The sequence below is a fragment of the Thermobia domestica genome, chromosome 2 (assembly GCF_964235325.1).
Source record: "Thermobia domestica chromosome 2, izTheDome1.hap1.1, whole genome shotgun sequence".
Lineage (NCBI taxonomy): Eukaryota > Metazoa > Arthropoda > Insecta > Zygentoma > Lepismatidae > Thermobia > Thermobia domestica.
This window is the reverse complement of record NC_137455.1, coordinates 19,495,237-19,517,569: the sequence shown is the minus strand read 5'-3', so window position 1 is coordinate 19,517,569 and position 22,333 is coordinate 19,495,237. Positions and strand designations below refer to the sequence as shown.

At 33.3% G+C, this 22,333-nt stretch overlaps 1 protein-coding gene across 38 annotated transcripts in view; it reads left to right on the top strand.

The window, feature by feature from the left end:
- The window catches only part of shot (dystonin-like protein short stop), a 620,212-nt gene that overhangs the window by 553,033 nt on the left and 44,846 nt on the right, over window positions 1–22,333 (top strand). For 31 of the 38 annotated variants that reach the window (XM_081739920.1, XM_081739887.1, XM_081739913.1 and 28 more), the window contains 7 exons: window positions 1,766–1,837; window positions 5,721–5,774; window positions 9,336–9,410; window positions 11,174–11,345; window positions 13,312–13,429; window positions 15,165–15,394; window positions 17,441–17,558. In XM_081739920.1, the coding sequence (XP_081596046.1) occupies window positions 1,766–1,837; window positions 5,721–5,774; window positions 9,336–9,410; window positions 11,174–11,345; window positions 13,312–13,429; window positions 15,165–15,394; window positions 17,441–17,558 (839 nt within the window). The remainder of the gene's footprint in view (window positions 1–1,765; window positions 1,838–5,720; window positions 5,775–9,335; window positions 9,411–11,173; window positions 11,346–13,311; window positions 13,430–15,164; window positions 15,395–17,440; window positions 17,559–22,333) is intronic. The other 7 variants (XM_081739979.1, XM_081739748.1, XM_081739694.1 and 4 more) reach the window with 4 other exon arrangements.

Sequence of the window (22,333 nt, the reverse complement as noted above, 5' to 3'; positions counted from 1 at the left end):
ATTTTCATTACGTAATTAGGTTAGAAACTACGAATTATAAATAAAATTAAATGTACGTTGTCGATAAAAACAAGTTTAGCTAGTTCAAATATACTTTATGAACATAATATATTCACTTTGTTTCTTAAAGCATTGAAAAATTTAGTAATAACTTATCGTACAAAGTATATTACGGCGATATTTACAACCTTGATTCTAAGGAAGTTTCTTGTTAGCCTTATATGTATATACACTGTAATTATGATTATATATATTAATGTAGTACTACTGAACAGTGAGAATATCTCAAACATTCGTTGAATAATATCCCTGAAAAATTGTGCTGTACAAAAATTTGTCATTCTTTAACTTGCATTAAAATTTTGAAAGGAGAGAGAAAAGAACGTTACAAGGAACGTGTAGTTTTAAGCGTTCAAAATATTCCGAACACTTCCTGTTAGAAAAAGAACTTTATATTATAGCAATATAAAACAGTTTTCGAACCACTAAGGATAGAGGTAAAATATACAGGGTGTTGCAAAAATTTCAAAATATTTTGGAAATAAATCCCTCACATCAAAATAATAAGAAAAAAAAAATGTTCAAATGCACTTGTGGTCGGAAGTGCATAGTTTTGTAGTTATAAGGTACTGAAAACGTGAAAAAAATGACTTTGAAGGTCCATAGTCTCACTACTATATGACCGATCATAGTTGGGCCAAGACATTACTGAGGAACTAGTATGTGAACTATCCAAATACCCATCTTTCAGAACCTTCGGTACTTGCACAATCATTTTTAAAGGCTGTTGGGAATATTTGATCACCCTCCGCCTACCTCTCTCAAAAATCGGTGTGCTAGTACTGGAGCATTCTTAAACATGGATATTTGGATAGTTCACATACCAGTTCCTGTGATGTCTTGAAAATGAAATCTTTAAGTTTTACGTCCCACGGTTATGCCGGTTAGGCTAAAGGAGACGGTGATAATGAGAGATGAGTGAAATGGTGGAATGAAGAAAGTGGGAGGAAACGGGAGAACCCCGAGAAAACTCACGAGCACGGTGTTTGTCCACCACAAAGTCCACTTGTCGGGGGCTGGGATCGAACCCGGGACCCCAAGCACCAGAGGTGAACGCTCTACCACTGAGCCACCGCGCCCCCCTTCAGTGATGTCTTGACTCGACTACGATAGGTCCTATACTAGTAGAGCTATGAACTTTTAAAGCTCACTTATTTCACGTTTTCGGCACCCTATAACTCCTTAACTATCCACTTTAGAGCACAGGTCCATATGAACCCTTTTTTACTTATATTGATGTGAGAATTCTTCCCAAAATATTCACATTTCTTTCGCAACATCCTGTATAATTGCCACAGTTTGTAGTAGACACATCATGTACGATAGTGAGCTTACAGTTTTAGCTACGATGTAACAGTCTATATATTAGGAAAAATCTTTGTACATATTCATTTCTTCTTTCTTGTTTCTGTTTTACCCTACGCTCTACACTCTTCCATAGTATTCACTTCTAAGTTTATGCGTATGTGGTGTCTTTTTTTCTTTGTTTTTGTATTTAAGTTGTTTATTTTACGTGCTTATTTGTAAACTTTCTTGTCTGCTATATGTAGATGGATAGAATCGTTTGTAGATTGATAGAAATGCAGTTTAGTTTATGCACTTTTTTTTGTTTGTTTTTGTTTTGTAAATGTTGTTTGCATGTAGTTGTTGTTATTACTGTTATGCATGGTCTATGTGGCTGAGGTTTATGTTCTTCATTCTTCAGTAAGGATCACGATCACGATGGTAGATCAAGGGAATCCTCACCTGAGCACGAGACTCCATCTCGTAGGTCAAGGTGTGTAGTATATCACTTTTATGTTCTTATCAATTTTGTTTTAAAAGACAAAACAAATCTCGTATTGTAATCTCGTTATATGCAGTGAAATCTGTTATCTGGGTCGACGTTAGCCTCTAGTTGATCTAAATGCAGTTAGTCAGTTCATGGATCATTTGAAAGACGAGCTAAGTTAAAAATACAGTACAGTTCAATAGAATGAAGTTTTTTTTTTTTTTTTTTTATTAATTTCTTGGATTATGCAGCAGTTAATGTCGGTAGTAAGAAAAATGCGCTTTCTGTATATATATATATATATATATATATATATATATATATATATATATATATATATATATATATATATATAATATAATATGTGACTTAACTCTTGCACCACCCGACCGATCTCAATCATATTTACCACATAGATAAGATTCGGGCCTTGGAATGGTTGATGGTTTTTATAATTTCACTTTGACGGTGCAACTTAGGGGAGGAGGAGGGGGAGACACATAAAAGTGATCGAAAATGAAATATTAGTACCGAATCCATATTTTTCCGGGTCGCTGAGATGAGCAGTGACACTTCCGATGCCGTTTAAATCCAAATTCACCCCTTTATGTCCAAAATGAAACACATTTTCCCCGTGCGAAGAACGGGTACTCTGCTAAATACGGGTATTATTGATTAATTAATTTATTTTTAATCATAAAATTAGTCTATTTTTCTCTTAGTACAACAAAAATTCAATTGCTTTGATATGCACATTTCTGGTAGTAATTTGAGTTTTTTTTTTCTTTTTTTAAATGTTTCCTCTGTGGTTTTCGTTCTTTTGATTTGATTTTTCGCGAATAAAGAATTAATGTGTTACAACTTGAGACTTTAATATACGCATTAATATAATAATTTAGTTTTTCTTGCAATATTTACTTCTATGCGCTGAAATGTTTTTTCACAAGTTATGGACACTTCTAGAGGTAAATTTTCCTAGAATTTCCAGAAATTACCCCTATGTGTTAGATAATCCCGGATCTGATTCCGTATAACGAAGACTTACGTCAATGTTGAAAATTGAAGAACAATCTTTCTCACTCAAGCATCTGACAATGGTCAATATTATCTTTCTTATTCTCAATGATGACTGCTGCATAATATTAGAAATTATAAGGATTAACTTGTCTTTATTCGGGTAGATTATTTTGATGTTTAATTTACTTTTATCTTCTTAAGTTTGTGGCTCCATAAATATGTGAAGAAGTCAGAAACGTTGCCAAGGTTAACAGGTTTTACTGTAGATAATTTAATATCAGTTGATCCTTCTGCATCGTGACTATGACATATAGCCTCGCTGCTCATACTCCGACTAAACTTTGATGAATAAAAATTCGACTCGCCTATAAAGTATTCATAGCATTATTCCATATTGGGTTCGATAAGACTTTATATATACATAAATATCTTAAGATTTTCAGTAGCTTAAAGTAGGATGATGAACCTGTATAATTTCTTGACTAAATAAAACATTATGTAGTCGTAAATATTACGGCTGAAGAATCACAGACAATTTCCAGTTCCTTTGCTATTAAAGTTAAGAATATCTGCCGATTTGTTAACAGTTGATACTTGAGTAGTAGATCAAAAACATCAGGTGGGCACCATATTAGAAAGTAAGCATTCACCTCTGGTGCTAGGGGTCCCGGGTTCGATCCCAGCCCCCGCCAAGTGAACTTTGTGGTGGACAAACACCGTGTGCGTGGGTTTTCTCGGGGTTCTCCCGTTTCCTCCCACTTTCTTCATTCCACCATTTCATTCATTACTCATCATCACCGTCTCCTTTAGCCTAACCGGCATAACCGTGGGACGTAAAACTCAAATATTTCATTTCATTTCATATTAGAAAGTAGGCACTTTATACACTGTTGCCAAGTGACGTAAAAGGCTTTCTTCCTTCGATCTGGTAATACTGTTACGCGACTGAATTTCAATATTATATGATGACCATTTGAATGCTTCACAGCTACCTTTCTTTTTCTTTCTCTTATTCCTTGTTTCTCCCTCTTTTGCTTTCTTTTTTCTCTTCTTTCTTTTCGTCCCTTTATCTTTTCCTCTTTTTTCTTTCTTTTGCATTTGACCCCTCTTACTTGATGAAGCGTTGACGAAAGCATTACGTGTTAATAGTGTGATTTGTCAGTAAGGTGTGGTAATGCTCTTACTGTTTCGTGAAAAGTAATTAATTTTCTATATCCACATCAAAGTTCCATAATATAATTTTCTTTTTGATCGGACGTAGATGAAGAGTAGCTTTCTCTCCCCACAATCCGAAGTTCCGGGTTCGAATTCCACTCTTGATTCCGGAAATTGGTGGAGTTTCCCATACTCAGTCCTACTGTGTTAAGTGCCAGAATGATAGTTTTATGGGCTTATTTTCCGAATAATCGCCCGCTGTTACTGTTTTCAATAAGATACCGTATGACTTATATCTGGTTTTATCTGGTATTTCATTGATATACAAATAAACAATAGCATATCAAGTTTCGTAAGTACGCTGTTCACGTTGCAGGAGGATCGCTGCTTTCAGTTTGAACATTTATTAATTAAGAAACACTTGTAAGGAAAAATAAAAAAGTATACAGTATTCGTTATTCACTAGCGTATCATATGGCACACAACCTAATGCACTCTTTCCAGTACTGTTCATTTGCTCAAAAAAATTAATTTTTATGTGTTGGTTATTATTTAAATGTCTGCTGCAGATACACCTCACCTCGTCTTTTGAAACTAAATCAAACTGGAAGACAAAATTGTTTTAAAATATCGTTAATTTTACAGTAATTATTTGATATCTTCAAATAGATAAAAGATAATTTAAGTGTGAAACTAGAGCGCGCTAGACAATATTATTTTTCATGAGGTAACGTTATCACAAGTCACTTAATAGCTTTCTGTTTGTAGCCATTTGTAAACGCGAAAATAAATGCTGGTTTTCTAAATGGTTGGAAATCGAAAGCAGATAATTGAGTCGTGATAACGGTATCACGTGTTTAAAAAATAAAATAAAATAAAATAAGTCTAGCGAGCTCTTGTTCCAATTATCGATTATCTTTTATCTATTTGAAGGTATCAACTAATTACTGTAAAATTAGTTGTATTTTAATTTCGCCGTGATGGGGCCCCTCGACCAAGATCTTTTTTTTTTTTTTTTTTCTCTCTAATAGTTGGGGAATTAAACATATTTTGTTTGTCTAATTTATGTCTCAGAGCAAGTATTTAAATTATTTTATTTGCATAGTACGAGTAGATACGGGAAAATGTTAAAATAAGTAGTAAAATTTGGTAACGATTGGCGAGGAACTCGAACTTGTCTTCTGTTGTATTGCATTGAGCTGACAGCTCGACATGAACAGATTTAAAAAAAAAAAAAAAAAAAAAAAAAAAAAAAAAAAAAAAAAAAAAAAACTGCTTATGTTGATAGTAATTAGAAGATCATTAACTTGGCAGACTGGAAGTCGGAGTTTCGAGTCTTCGCCAGTCCGGGATCAAATTTTTGTATGTTATTCCAGCATATGTGAGTACAGATGTTTGAACTTTAGATTTATCTTCCAAATTACAAGTGAAAAGACTGTACTGGAATGTAATGACTTGTACAGTCGTATGTGCCACGCGTTACTGCTTTTGTTATGCTTTCTGCATGTTTCAAAAAACCGTTTTATCACTCAGAATGTCTTTTTATGTTCTTTGTATATGTTCCTATGCTTTCAAAATACGTGGACTGCTTATGCGGTTTCATTATTTCTGGTTCTGTTTTTCTGTTCTTTTCTTTTGTATGAAGTGGTTTATTGTATCATGTTTGTTCCTTCTTTATTCTATTTCGTTCTTGTTTGTTTCTTACTTTGATTTTTAGCTATAGGCCAAGCTCAAGAGAATCAACTCCAGGTCCTCAATCAAGACGCGAGAGGTTAGATATAGCTCGGGATATTTTTTTTTTCTCTTCTAAATTTCCCATTAATATTGCTCATGATAAGTTCGTAGTTGTTGCTAATAAATTGTAACCACAGATTGAAGTATTTTAACTTTACTAATTATATCGTAGTGTGACCATTTTCCTGCTAAACAGTACAGTCGTCTCCAAAAGTGCATTCACTCTGTTATATTTTGGTAATAACTTTATAACGTTTGTGAATGATTTTGTAAGGAATTAAATCAATTTGATTTTTTTTAAAACTGATATCTTTGCATTCTTTTCCTAAACTTATCTGCAACGTAATACACAGGGTTAATACTCACTTTTTCAGTCGACTGTACAATTAAAAGATTGTCTAATTTAACATTAAGGTAAGAGTTGTAAATTATGAAATTGTTGATAAATTTTGCACATTAATAATGGTCATTAATATTAAGAATTTTATTTCTTTGTATACTAGAATTGATTAATTTATGTTTCTCTGTGTATTGTGTTTGTCCGTTTTTCAAGAGTATTTATTATGCACTTTTAAGATTGTCAAATACCGGCGCCATCAGTGTTACTCTATTGATTTATTTGGATAAACTTATCTTCTTATATTTCGTTGAGAGAAAGATATATTTTAATGTTCAGATTATGTTGATTTCTTCTGCATGGACACATAAATGTTCCTTGATTTCTAAAAATTAGTTTATTTTGTTGTATTTTAAATATTTGTTAATCTTCAATAATTCACGTAATGTTCAGTTCACATAAAACTCCCTTTACGTTTACAAAACAAGGGACATTAATAGATTCGTGTAGGGGAAATCAGAACATATTAAAATGTTCCTTCGTTTTGGAAAATGAAACTAAAATACCTCTCCGTAAGTTTGGTCTTGTATCAGCAGAATTTCTACCAATGCTATTTACAGCACACTTGTTAGCTGTCAGTCATAATAATGTTACCAAATATTCGTGACCTTTGTCCATCGCACAAGTCAAAAATTCATTGATTTTGATTTTCAGTTTAGTGTCCCTTTCAGCAGTGAGGCTATATGAGACAGTGAGCTACAGCTTAACGTGGAATCCGAACCACATGAGCTCCCGCCGGGAGTCGAACGCGGGTTCCCCACGCCAAAGGCGCATACGCTAGCCGCTTAGCTACGAGAAAGCTCTAAAAATCCATTGATAAAAGTCCTGCTTTCAATATGCCAACTGAATTTCTTTTTGTAGAAGTTATGTCCACGGAGTTACACGAAGGGAAGACAGTTGTTTTTAAACAAAAAAATCGAGCAACCAAAACTTTAAGGTGATGCCGGTGTTTGACAATCTTGGTTTCCACTTGAAGAATATTTTAGAATCTCACGTAATTAATGACGCTCTGTGCAATTAGAAAATTGCCAATAATTGCTGCAGTAATTAGTATTTCGCTTATGCACCCCACAGAAAACTGCAAACTGGTAGCAGAAAAATGCCAGTTAGTTATGATTTGATTTTATGCTTTCGATCACGTGCTTTCGATTATTAATTGCTATTGAGAAAAAGAAAAAGGCACTACTATTACGTAGTCTTGATATTACCTTAACTATCTGTCCTATTGTCTTTCTCTGCTTGTTAGCTGGCTGTATGCCTGTCTTTCCATAGTTATTTAAAATGAATTGCGTATGAAGTGGATGCCAAAATTAGTCATAGTGTTAGCAGTAGTTGCATGCTGCAAGTAGACTATAGGGAACTGTTATTATCAACAGTAAGGATTGTATTGTGGGAGTTTATTAGTTAGGGTATAGACAAAAATAGTAAAGCCTCATTAACACTCTATCACTTAGGAAAATGAAATGCTCTCAGTAAATCCGGTGTCTGCTGTGCCAAGTTAAACAGAATTTTTATAATCCACCTCTTTAGAAGAATTTTCCTTCGGTGTTAAAAGACCCTTTCAAGCTAAAAACTGAATGTCATCCTACGATTTTAAGAATAGTGTCTTCTAAAGAAAGATGGGTAACCAGACTTTTTTAATTGCAAGACCGTATTTCTTGGTTTACTCGAACATCTCTTTCATGAAAGTTTCACACCTACACTCAGTTAATGTTTACCGTGAAGGTAATGCATTCTGTCCATATTAAAGATTCTCAAGTCGTCTAAAATACTCGAGGAATAAGAATGTGTTGTGGAGTCCCCGTTTTTTCTTAACTTCCTACGTTCATCAACTATTCCTCCTTTTTCGTTGCCAAATACATTGGGGCCTCGATAATTCGAAACTAAGGGAAATAGATAAAAATTCGACTTACCGAGTTTTTTGAGTTATCAAAGTGGCTACTCGAGATACCGAGGTTCCTCGTTTCTCATTGAAAGTGACTATATAATCTTTGTAACTTGAAGTTTAATAAGTTTAACCTCTGTAAGTCGAAGTTGGGAAATTTCCTTAAATTAAATAAAATGACCGCACAATAGACAAGCTTGGGCTGATTTGTGGAAGGAAGAAGAGTTATTGACCTAGAAGAAGGTGGAGGGGTGTTTTCATGTTTAGATACGAGTAAAACACAATTACAACACACATTAGCAATAATGACAATTACATAAAAGCATAGAACTGTAGCTTCAAGTTCCTGAGGTTACACCAAGAGAAATTTGACTTGTAGAGATCCGCAGATACGAACCTCATCTATAATATCTTTTCCTCTGATCTTATCTAAGCTACCGCAAAACTTTTCTATTCACATGGAAAGAAGAGGAGCTTACTAAAATGTCGCGCCAACGAATACACACTTAACAATTGATCAACGATAATATGAACTATATTTTTTTTATACTGGGACAACAAATAATTTTCCCAAATTTGTCCTTTCATACAAATTTCTTTAACCTCTCAAGTTGGTTGTCAACTCCCCTCCATATGTTTTGTCTTCCTTTTCCAACCTATAATATTAAAGACATAAATAGACAAAATTAAAATTTCCTGTTGAACGATTAGCCAACTGTCGTACGACTATCTTACAGTGACCCAACTTCACATTCCTCTAGACGGCTAGTACAGCTTCAGCTTGTCACCACATAGTTTTTTATCTCTGCATTCATTTACCAGACCGATTGTCTTACATGTTGACAGGAAGACAGATTTTTTTTTTTTTTTTTTTCTCATTGACTATATAATATCTCGTCAGCATGTACAATCAAACAATGATTATTGAATTGTCCCTTTCCCAATACAGAAGTACTCGGAAATTATAAAATAAGTATTAAGACACGCATGAGATTATTATATCAAATTCTGTTACTTTTAACTTGGCACACAGTTTTCAGTGCATAGTATGAGCTAAGGTGTAAATTGTTTTTGTTGAATATTTCAGGAATGTTGTGAATGAAACATAACTAGCACTAAGCATGCTGTAGTAATGGTATGGTGTGAAACATGTATGCATGTTAGATCTTGATTTTTAGTATTCTTGTTAGTAGTTTTGAGTATTTTGGAGTGGCACTCACAAAGTGAAATTTTTAGAATTGTTTGGTACTAACCATTTAGTATTTTGGTTATGTTTATGCATGACTTTTCATTGTGAATTTTTTGTTCCTGTGTAGTCGAGCAAGTCCAGGTCGTGAGAAGTCACCAGACTTGTGGCCTCACATTGGTCCTCGATTCCCACCTAAAGGAAGGTTAGCATTCTCCTTATTTTTATGTTTTTTTTACTTTCCTTTGTTTCCTCCTCTTTCATTCTTTACTTTTTCTTTTCAAGAAATATTTTTTTCCAAACTCTGTTGTTTCAAGAACAAATGTATTATTGAAAATGTATTTAGATCTTTCTGAATGTAAATTTTTATATATAGTTTTCCAAGAAAGATATCTATATTTACTGTGTACATTTCTTACTATCATTTTTTATTTATTTATTTGCAGAAAAAGCTTTTACTTAAACTGCAGATCTCTGCTGTATAAATAATCTATTTTACTATCTATAGATAAGTTAACTCATACTAGTACTTTTTTTTCCTTCTGTGTTCTTTCTCTTGTTTCTTTCTTATAAACTCATCGATCTGTTTTAACTTGTACTTTTATCTTGTATATTCCATTTTTCTAATAAAAAAAATACAGTATATTTATTTGAAAAAAAAATGATAATTGCTAGTTACTGTCGGTTCATTTATCCGAATTTAATGTATGACAAGTGTGTAGGTGTTTGCAATTTGATCTCGGGTATAGTGAGTACTAAAATAATTTTTTTTCTTAATTTTTGAAAAAGGAGGAGATAGAGGGTAACATTTCTTCGTTAATATACCGCTTTGACTTTTAAGTTAGAACGACCAAAGAAAATATTTTTTGTTTTAAATACTATAAAATGGAAAAAGAAGCACAGGAAGTTAGACACTACTTTCGAAATAATTCCATAAAATAATTTTAATTGCGCATGTACGTCGGGCTACAGATATTAGAAGCAAAGGATTACTGAAACAGGATGTGTTGCTCTTGAATTAATTTTTGAGGGTAGCCCTGTGGTTTCAATGGTAGGGCGTTTACCTCTGATGCTATAGTCCTGTGGTACAATATCAATCCACTTGAACTTGTAGTGAACAGAATTGTATCTGTAGATTTCCTTTAATTTCTTTCTTTCCACAGTTCTCATTGTCATTTCAATGTTTATTCTTCTTCTTAGCCTCGGGCGTGGTCATGAGATGTTACACTAAAAAGAAATCTCATATCACTTTATTTCTTGTATGTATTTTCAACTATTCATGTAGGTGTACTTAAAATATCTGTATAATTATCAGAAAACAGTTTGGAACTATGTTTTTGGTAGAAAGTATCTCGATTGTATATTACAATTTCTAGTGGAATATAGCCAATCTACGACGAGAAATAAAACGGTGATAGTGCGTGAGTTCCTCCATCTGGGAAAACTTGTGAACAAATCGGCTAAGGAAAGTACAGTTTCCATTACCTTAAAGCGAAATTTATATCTTAAGTTGTGGAAAACTGTACTGAATGTGTCCCATATAATTAAAAAAATATGAAGAAAAAAGAATCATTAGAGAGAATAAATTGCCGAACTTAAAAACTATAAAAATTAGAAGTATTAACTGAAGAAAAAATATACTTAATATACTTATTTTCTTTTATTTCTATTCAGCTTCGAAAGTAAAGTGAAAAGGACTAATATACACTGAAAGTATTGATTTGTGGATGTTTCGTCACGATTTAAAATTTCCTTTATCGATATTACTTGTCTTATACACATTAAAATTATCTTCTTTTAAGAAACAAAAATTTTAATACTCAAATCTGTTTAAAAAAAAAAAAATCCTTTTCTGTTTTATATTTTCTAGTTGTTTTCTAACACTTCCGTACCAGGGCTTTTTTAAAAATTATTTGTTTTGTATGTGTTAATTTGCCTAAGTTGAATGTTGTTGAATAATTTTTGTAGCAAGGGAGCCGAACCTCAGTTTAGAAGTCCTCGCGTGAAACATCTGTGGGATAAATGGCGCAATGTATGGATGATGGCGTGGGAGAGACAGCGCCGTTTGCAGGACAAATACAATTACCTGCAGGAGCTTGAGAAGGTGAAGAACTTCAGCTGGGACGAATGGAGGAAGAGGGTGAGTCTCAAATTTTTAACTAAGCTTCGTTGTTCATATACAGATATTTTACATGTCAGTTTCATTCATGGAACAACTTTATTTTTGTCTTCCTGATTTATAAATAACGAAAAGTGGGAGAAAAGTACGAGGATCAGTCATAAAGTTAGTTGCACTGCTTCAGAAAATAAAACAGGATAGAAATTTTATAATAACTTTATTTGTATCGTAAAGTTCCATTCACAGTCTACTTTTCAACGTAATTACCTCCGTTATTTTAAGCTTTTGTCGAGACGTGGTACAAGTTTTTCTATTCCTCCTGCAAAGAAATCCCGTCCAATGCCTCATAACCATTCTGGGGCTGCAGCTTTCACCTCGTTATCCGAGTGGTATCATCGCTTTGAAAGTTCGTCTTTCATGGGACCAAACACACATGGTGAAAGGTTTGAGCTAAAAGGAGAGTGATCCCACACTTCCCACCTAAATTTTGTCAGAAGTTCGCACGTTTGTTGTGCTACATGTTGCCCCACTTCGAGATAGCTTGACGTAACATTGCATTTTCACCATACACTTCATGCAACTGCCGATAAATATCCGTTCCTCGGGCAGCTTTTCCGCCCACAAAAAACGAATCATTGCACACATTTCCAATTTGGACGCCACTTGCAGCTGTCGAGAGACATGTTTACATATTGATTATCAGAACACTTCCACTTGCCTCGTGAAAGCCACTACGTCACACAATATAGCTACATGTCTGCAGTGTTGCCACACAGTTTCATCAAAATAACCTTCACACGAAAATATTTACGAAGGAGTGTAACTAACTTTCTGACTGACCCATGTATTTTGTAGCTGCAGGAATTAATTTTCATTTGGCGATATTAGATTTTAAGCGCAAGCGTTGTACTTTACTAAGTACATCGTACGTGTAGTTTTAAACGCTTTTCCTAAATTTTACCAGCCTTCTCCGTTGGTCTACTAGCTACAGCGCGCGCCAACTGATTTCAGCATTTAAGATCAGCTTATATCAGTCTTTTAGCATGGTAATTTGAATTCCTCCCTGAAACAGTTGCAATATGTAACCTTAATATTTTATATATGATTATCTCTTAAGCATATTACGTTTTCCCATAACATTGACTACCCGAGTCTGGACTGTTATGGACTATTGTTGTTGATTTTGACAACGCCCGCACATGTATCTAGTCACATGCATGCGCGTCTGTAATGTAGAAATTGTTATTAAACTCGGTGCAAAATAAGAAATGAATTGACATTTGAAGCTGCGCGTGTTGATTTGTTGCCACGTCATGTTTTCCGCTGAGCCTGAGACCTCCGAGGTGCTGCTTCCATCTCAATTGACAAACACTTCTAAACATGACACAAGACGGCAACATTGTAATGTTGTTCCTTTCTACAGAAACCCTTCACTTGTAACTACCACCACTTCGTTTATGATTGGCCCCTTTTTCAATGCCTTTAATAACCCAGTGACGTGGCTTTCCTTAACATAAATTTCCACGTGGTTTTGAACTGTCAATATATTACAAATATACAAATTAAAATATGCTCAGCTACAACTTAGGGGATCAGACAGGGCCTCATCTAATACTCAGGGGCATTATATAGGGCTCATCTACTACTCAGAGGACATCATATGGGTACTCATCTACTACTCAGGGGGACGTCATATAGGGACTTATCTACTGCTCAGAGAAGATTATACAGGGACTCAGCTACTACTCAAGGACATCATATAGGGACTTGTCTACTACTCAGGTAATTGTGTTTTCTTACATTTGCTGAGTATAAAAGACAAGATAAAAATGTTTGGTGACCATGTGGTCGAGTATTCAAGTTGACCAACTACTTTAGAATAAAATTTGTACTTGCGTTTTTCATAATGCTATTTTAAAAAAGTTTTTGAAAATTGTATTATTTCTAAGTGTAAAAATGTTTCAATTCTGCTTTGTTATTGTTTCAGTTCCTGAGGTTCATGAACCATAAGAAGTCCAGATTAACTGATCTGTTCCGTAAGATGGATAAGAACAACGATAATTTGATTCCTCGTGAAGATTTCATCGTTGGCATCATGAATACAAGTAAGTTCATCGAAAGGAAATCTGGGACAAGTCCCATAAGTTTTACAGTTGCTTTCCACTAATATATTAAGGAGATCAGTATGACTTGTTAGCATTCTCGATATTAAGAAAATCACGATGAATTCTTAGCATTTTCAATATTAAGAAAATCGAGATGTATTCTTAGCATTTACATTATTAAGGAAATCAAGATGTATTCTTGGCATTTTCAATATTAAGAAAATCAAGATGTATTCTTAGCATTTACAATATTAAGAAAATCAAGATGAATTGTTAGCATTCTGGATATTAAGAAAATCAAGATGAATTCTTAGCATTTTCGAATCCCGCTGATTATCATTCTGATTTAGGTTTTCTTTCAGTCCTCAAGACGAATCTAGAATAATATTTATTTATATTTAAAATATAAATTCAGGTCCACTTTTCGAATGCATTTCTGTTAATTGTAGTCAGTGTAAAATGACTTCACAGTTATATCTAGAAGCCTGCTGATTATAAATACCAAACGAGTAGTAAATATTAAATAAATAAATAAATGTTAAGTAGAAAAAGACGTTTCAAAACGAAGAAAATAAGTTGTTATAAATTTTCGTTAGTTTTGTTACTAAACTTGCATTTAGTTCAATCACAATAATTCAAATGCTGGGATAGTTGAGACTACAGTTAAAAATAACGAAAGTTAATACATTGTAAATACAACATATTCAATGTGATAAGTATCCTTGCATTTGTCATTGTGTATCTCAGCAAATGAAAATAATACTATTTCGAACCTATGCGTCTTAAATTCGAACCGATGGGATTCGTGTTAAATTTCTGAAAGAATATGGGGAGAAAATGGAACTGGAATAAAATAAAAAAATAAAAGGAATAACTGAACAAATTCATACAGGTTTCCTTTGTAATTTTGATTACCAGCGAGTACATAATATAATAATAAATAAAAGGGAGTCGTTAACATTGTAGATAAATTAATGTAAATGCATACCAATACAGTATTCTGTCAGATTGTAATATGCCAACAACCGCCCAACGGTTTCAGAGTCACAGACATCAAATCATTGTGGTTCTGCTGTAGTAAAATGTAGCTATTCCGTTATTAAAAGCTTTTATTCATTATTATTATTATTATTATTATTATTATTATTATTATTATTATTATTATTATTATTATTATTATTATTATTATTATTATTATTATTTTCACTTGTAATATAAATGATACTTCAATTAGAATTGTAGATACTATTAAAGATTTAGGTATTGTTTTTGACAGCAAATTGCTTTTCAAACAACATCTTGAGAATATAACTTCCAAAGCGAGAAGGAATCTTGGAATTCTTAAATGGATTAGAAATATATTTATTTGTGTACATACACCAAATCCTATGTGTACAAATGTAATGTTGGTACTGTGAAAGACAAAACTCGGGAATCTCCAAAAGGTATCAATTAAACAATAACTTGGATCTTTTTGCAACTGAAGAATCGCGATTAAGTGAGAATTAAACTCTGAACATGTATAAAAACTGTTGTCTGTTCTTTGATTCTTGCTAGGCTTTTATAACTTCGTGTAAAGTTGAGCACGATACAGCTGACAGCAAAACCCATTTTTACCCTTAAGATGAGGTAGAAATTGAACTTTACAAAATTATAAAAAAATAATTTTAGATTTTACTATTACAACTATTTATTTATTTATTTATTTATTTATTTATTTATTTATTTATTTCAGAATTCCCAACCAGTAGACTTGAAATGAACGCAGTAGCCGATAAATTCGATCGCAATGGTGAAGGACTGATCGATTGGAAGGAGTTTATAGCAGCCTTGCGACCCGATTGGGAAGAGAGGAAACCCGTAACGGAAGCTGAGAAGATTCACGATGAAGTAAAACGACTTGTGATGTTATGTACCTGCAGACAGAAATTCCGAGTCTTCCAAGTGGGAGAAGGCAAATACAGAGTAAGTTGGTTTAAAAAAAGAAACGGACACCGTAGTGTAATGGTTTGAGCGTTAGACTCACGTCCGTATGGTCACGGGTTCGATTTCCAGCCGATGCTTCCCAATTTTCCGCGTCCATTCAGCGTCGTGAGCCAAATTGGGGAGTCGCGTAATAAAAGACGTGACGTCTATTAGGTCTAGAAAGCTTCTGATACGCCTGTTAGAGGGCGACACAGCATGCTGTCCACGTGTCCGTCACTAGGTTGGACGTAGTTCGTATGATTACTAACAGATGGCGTTGAAATGGCTCAGGCCCACAAAAAAAAGGGCTGTTAAGTCAATTTTTTTTTTTTTTTTTGAGTTTTAAAAGAAATGAATTTTTTTCATAATTTTGTTTCTGTTTTATCACACAGTTACACATTATTTGCATTAAGCTGAGGGTAATCCTCTTCAATTGTATATTTATAGCATATTGTGCGTTCTAAATGCTGTTTTTAAGTAAGAAACAAATTTATCTATTTTTATTTTTTAATTTTTTTTATTACTATTATTATTTACCTCACTACGATTTAATTCCGATTGACGAAAGCTTTCAATACTCACGAATATTTTCTTCGGGCAGAACCGGAAATACTCGTGTTTTGTAAGTTTGTGCAAATTGAAACACAGCAGATAAAGAAACAAACGAACTTCAAGATATTGATAAATAAATATTTCAATGAGACAGGACAATTTTCAGGAAATAATTAGCCTTGCATTGAATTTTTATGTAAAATTATGTCATGATTAAACAACTGTAAGTCTACCGTTGAAGACAGGGTAATCTCGAATTTGATGTGGTAACATTGTGTCCACCGGGCTAAAAGCAATATACTTTAGTATCTTTACCCACTATGTTCATGTATTGGAAAATTACATATATGTGCTTAAGTTAAATTGATAGATAGTGTGTTGATTCTCGCGTGACTCTGCGAAATATTGTATCACTATATTAATCCAATTAGTACACGAGATCAATTATAGAGTAGTGAAAACATCAAAATATTGTTCCCACAGAAATTACAGTACAGTTAACCCACCTTTTGTTTTTTTTTTTTTTCTCATTTTTATTTTCTAAAAGACGAAACTCACGAAACTTTGTTAAAATTTAAAGAAAAGAAAGAAAGAAAAAAATACTCCACCAGTTATTTAATTCTCTTTCATTAAAATTATTTTATTTCTCTCGTTTTAGCGTTAGAATATACAGGACTTGAGATGATAGAAACTAGAGAGCCTGGCATACTAAAAATAATACAAAATTTACCATTTTTCTTTTGCTTGTTTTCATAAGTGAAAGGATATAATGAAATGCAACTTACCACAAGCATAGATAATGTTATTCTACAACAAAAAATGTGCAGAATTTTCAATGTTGCCATCCATAGAAATTACAGTGTTGTCAGAATAACAATTCCCCCAAAATCGAAGTTAAGACAGCGACTAGAGGAACGAACTCAACTGCATTTGATTACGTATCATGTTGTCTTGGAATCCTGTGAACTACTTTTCAAATAATAGTTGTATTTAGTTTGTAATAAACACAATAGTTTTAACATACATTTATTAAAATTAAATAATAATGTTATTTAAAAAGTAGTTCACAGGATACCAAAACAACATAAGTAATCAGATGCAGTTGCGTTCGTTCCTCTAGTCGCTGCCTGAACTTAAAATTTTTTGGGGGGAAATGTTATTCTGGCAACACTAATTTCTATGGATAGCAACACTGAATCATCTTCAGGTTCTTATTTTCTGTTGTAGAATAACATTATCTATGATTGTGGTAGGTTGCATTTCGTTATCTTCTTTCACTTATGAAAAACAAGCAAAAGAAAAATGGTAAATTTTGTAAGCTCTTGAAATCTTGATTTCATTTCTTCTTCTTCTTTTATTATTATTATTATTATTATTATTATTATTATTATTATTATTATTATTATTATTATTATTATTATTATTATTATTATTATTATTATTATTATTATTATTTAATGAATGATATTAAATTTCTACTTCCTTTTTTCATAGTTCGGTGACAGTCAGAAATTACGATTGGTCAGAATCCTTCGTTCCACTGTTATGGTAAGAGTTGGAGGAGGTTGGGTTGCTTTGGATGAGTTCCTGGTCAAAAATGATCCTTGTCGAGGTAAGTACCAAGAACTTGGTTGTACTTTTCCTCCCTTTTGTGTACCCTCTTTTTGGTACGAGCCCTTATTTTACAGTAATTGTGTTGTGTCCATGTTTTCAAGGTAACGAAGACAATAAATCCTATGATAAAATAGTTGTTTCACCCGACACTTCGGCCCGCTAAAAAGCTTACAATTGTTTATATCCAACTTTTTTTTTAAGTTTGTCCATCAATCGACATGCAGTTACACAAATATTAGTGTTAAAATGTAAATATGGCAATCCTTGTCTTAGTAAGAAACAGCAAAGTGTGTTCATGGTTATCATCGTCGTGATCTATTTTGAAATAATTAAATTAAACAATACAGTTTTTTAAGTTTCAAAAAATCAGCAAATTGCCTGTATGCTAGTGATATTTATTGGCGTAGGCAGCGCTGGTAGCGATACCTATTAGCGTGATTTTTTATTATTAGATATCGGCGTCTACTTAGCGTCGTGAGACAAACTGGAGGGTCACGTGAATAAAAGACGTGATGGCCACACTAGGTCTAGAAAGCTCCTGGTATACCTGTTAGAGACAGATCGACCACGTGTTCCTCGCTAGACTACATGTAGTTCAGCCATTCGCTAACAGATGGCGTTGGGTCAGCTCAAGCCCATTAGGGCTGTCATGCCAGTGGTTAGTTTAGTTTATTATTAGGAATTAGGTAATGCACAGAATGAAAACTGAGAAGTTTAAATTTTATAATTAGGAGACAAGATAAAGGTACGTTTGACAGGGTATCTTCGTAATGTTTGAAGTTAAATATCATGTAGCTTAGGCTAAATAATGGTATAATGTAAAATCCATTAATGACTTAGAATCTACGAAGATTTCTGAGCCTCTGGCAGTTTGTTAGCTAGATGAGTATAGTGGTGGGGGGACACGGTGGCTCAGTTTTAGAGCACTTACCTCTGGTGCATGGAGTCCCTGATTTTGATCTCCGGCCAAGTTAGTTTATGGTAAACGACATTGTGTCCGTGGGTCTTCTCAGGTTACTGTCGTTTCCTCCCACTTTCCACCATTCTTCCAGCATTCACTTGCCTTAATTATCGTCTCCCTTAGCCTAGAGGACACAATCATGAGACGCTATAAGTCTTTCAAGACTCTTTATTTCATTAGCACCATAATTGTCTTATGATACCAAGGGATACGAAATATTTGTGGCTCCATCGGGAACCAGTTACTTGGCTGGAATTTTATCTATTTTCAGCACTGAGGCTAGATAAGACGAAACTTGAAAACGGGAAACACATGTGCCTGCTTTGTGTGTGGGCCTGGACTGGATCTCTGATGAAAGGCAGGTGCCATGGTACAAATCTGAGTAGTGGATCTCTCTTGTTTAAATAGTTGGATATGTCTTTCGTTGCCGTTGTCAAATAGAGTATATATTTTGCTACACAATTTAAAGAATCCTTGGTTCAATCCCAGTTCGTGCCAAGTGAGCTTTGTGGTGGGCAAACACCGTGTGCTTGGGTTTTCTTGGGGTTCTCCCGTTTCCTGCCACTTTCTTCATTCCACAATTTCATTCATTCGTATCATCACTATCTCCCTTAGCCGAGCTGGCATAACCGAGGGACGCAAAACTTAGAGATTTCATGTAGAATTTAAAGAATTGATAAGTGTAGCCCCTATTAATCATAAAATTTGCAAGGCAAATAGTTATAATTTGAAATTTACGTGTAAAGTCGTTATGATATGAAATTTTTAACATAATTGTATCATAATAGAAAGGTATTTGGAAATCTGGAGACTGTTTTCTACAAAACGCTATGTTGACTAATAAAAATTCGATTCTTTATTAGAGGTCCTTTAGAACTTCGTGGGAATTTACAAGTGGGATCTAAATAAACGAATAACTGTTGAGTTTAAGAACGAAAACGTCCTCATAGTAACGATGATTATTTGTAGGTAGTAAAGATGAACTAGATTTTAACATATTATATTTTTTTTACTCCAAAAACATTCCTTTTGAAATTAAGAATAGAACCAATGTTTATAAATGTTAATTAAAAATGTCATAAGATTTCTTGTCTTGGTTACTTCCAAAATGTTTAATTGTACATATATAAATATAAATTTTAAACAAAATTTTTAACTCGGTTAGTTCATTGGCACATATTATTTTAGTTTCATTTCTTTTCAGTAACATAAGATTGAAAGTAATGTAATGAAATTGTTAATTAAAAAAAAATGTTCATTGTTTATTTAAATGGTGGGATTTAGGTTTAGTTGTTACGAAAGTTAAATGTAAAAAGTGAAAAAATAGTCAATTACGAAAAATCTTCAACCAACTTTTCAGAATAAATAAGACATTGAACGTTAAGACATTGAACAATAAAAAATGAACTGATTTGCATTGCAGAATATACATGTGAAAGCTAGTTACTGTTTTGAGTGTTTGGATAATAAATTGTTATACTTTCTTGATATTTGAGCTTTCAAAATGTGTAATACGTAGAACGTTCGGAAAGTAACCTCCGATTGGTTAAAAAAAACACCAAAGTAAATTAGAAAAATTTATTATACACATCTCAAAACTACTTTTTTGCTCTAATTTTCAACATAGTTTCCATAAACATTCAAACATTTATCATATCTCTGTATTAGCTTAGAAATTCCATCAGCATAAAAATCTCCCGCCTGTGCCTTGAGCCAGCCTGTGACCGCATCATATCACTACGTCATATAACATAGTCCTGGAAATTTCTGGAGATTTATCGGAAAGCTCCTAGATTGTGAAACGTCGATTTTCACGAACTTTTCCATCAATTTTCTGAACGAGTTGATCAGTGACCAGTGATGGCCTGCTACTCCTCTCTTCGTCATGAATGTTTTTGTTCGTCCACTTTTAAATGAACGAACCCATTCACGAACAACTCATTCACGTATCACACTTGGTCCATACACGGTACAAAGTTCCCGATCAATTTCTGCTGCCGAATATTGTTTTGTCGTAAGAAAGCGTATAACAGCTCGCATTTGGCGAGGTTTTCTGTTGCAGCACACCCATTTTGAGATGCTATAAAAGTGAAACTAGTGATCAGACAACCTTCACCAGCGTGTCTATCGGTCACGAATGTCACGAATAAGTCACGAAATCAGAAAACGGTCACGAAAAAGTCGCGAAATTTAGCTTTTGGGTCACGATTTGCTTTAACTGTACAAATGTAAGTACATATTGGAAAAATTTGTTTTATAAAACGTCAAAATTCACCACCAAAAATGTCTATGGTCGGCTTTAGACGCTACCAAATCGCTTGTAAAGTACGTTTCTATCGCATGGATGAAAATTCGGCCTAATTTGCACCCAAATTTGCTCTTGACAATGTTAGAAAATTGTGTGATTTGGTAAAGAAAAGGTCACGAAAAAGTCACGAAATTTTATTTTAGAATTTTAGTAGACACCCTATTCACTCGACCACGGCTGGATGCATACTGATCTACCTAACACGTTTGTGTAAAGATGGTAGCGCTGTCCCCACTATTTCACGCATAGTGACCAATCGGAGGTTACTTTCCGAATGCGCCTCGTATTTTTGATTAATGTGCGTCAATAAGTGGTTTTATAAAGAATATTAAGTAGTTCTTATGCAGTTAGGAAAAGGACAAATACAATTTCATAACCAGAGAAGATTAATAATAGTCTGTCTTCAGATAAATCTCGTGGATGTATATATTCATTCACATCCCACCTATTATGAAGAACAAAGTTCCCGAGAACTTAAGACCTTTGTGTTTTATTTGCTTCTGTTTTATTTATTTAGCAATACAACTATTATTATTGTATTTTGTGTGAGAATTGTTTATGTATCGGTTGTACGGGTTTTGTTTTCTTAAGTGTTCGCAGCATTTTTTTCTTATTTAATTCTCATATTGTGTTACCTATTTATTTTTATTTTTCATGGTGTTATATTTACATGTTCCAATATATATATTCTAATAAGTATTTTTTGCACTCTTTTTACTAGTTATACCATACCAATTTAATTTAAATATTTTAAAATTTAAAAATAATCATAAAATAAGGTTTTAGTTTAAATTCTTTTCATTCTTATCACTGATATCAATATTATTTATTGACACAATACTTCCAAGTTTGCTTAATATTCATCTAGTAATTATTGTCAAGTAATTTCATATGCATTAAGAGGCACGACAATTCGCACAATGTAATTTCATTGATTAGAGTATTTCTGTCTGTAATTTACCAATCTAGTAGAACAGTTAATGATATCAGTGGTAAGATACAATTTATCGTAAGTGATTAAAAACATGTTTAGACGATAAGGTATCATAGTTATTAGCAAAAGTACAAAACTATCCATTTCATGTTCTGTTGTCAATTCCAAAATAAATAGACTGGTTATGAATCATATTGAATGTACCTTACAAAGTATTTGAATAAGTTAATTTTCTTTGGCTTAAAAGTTAAACTTCTTTGCACATTCATATCCATGTTCCCTGAAGATAGAATGTAGTGCATAAAGATCTTCAATATTTCGAAAAACTACTGGGTTTTTCTTTTTCCGGCAGTAGAGATTGCTACTTTTCTCACATGTTCCTGTTCTTATATTTTCATTGAGCAAACAGACAAGTACTTCTTTTAATTGTCTCAAGGAAATCGTAAAATGTTCTTCCTGCCAAGATTATGTCGTCAAAGTATAATATTAATTTGTCGTTTAGGTGTTCAGGAAACACCTTATTCAGTGGCAGATCAAGTGCAGGTCCACCGGCTTTACATCCGAATACAT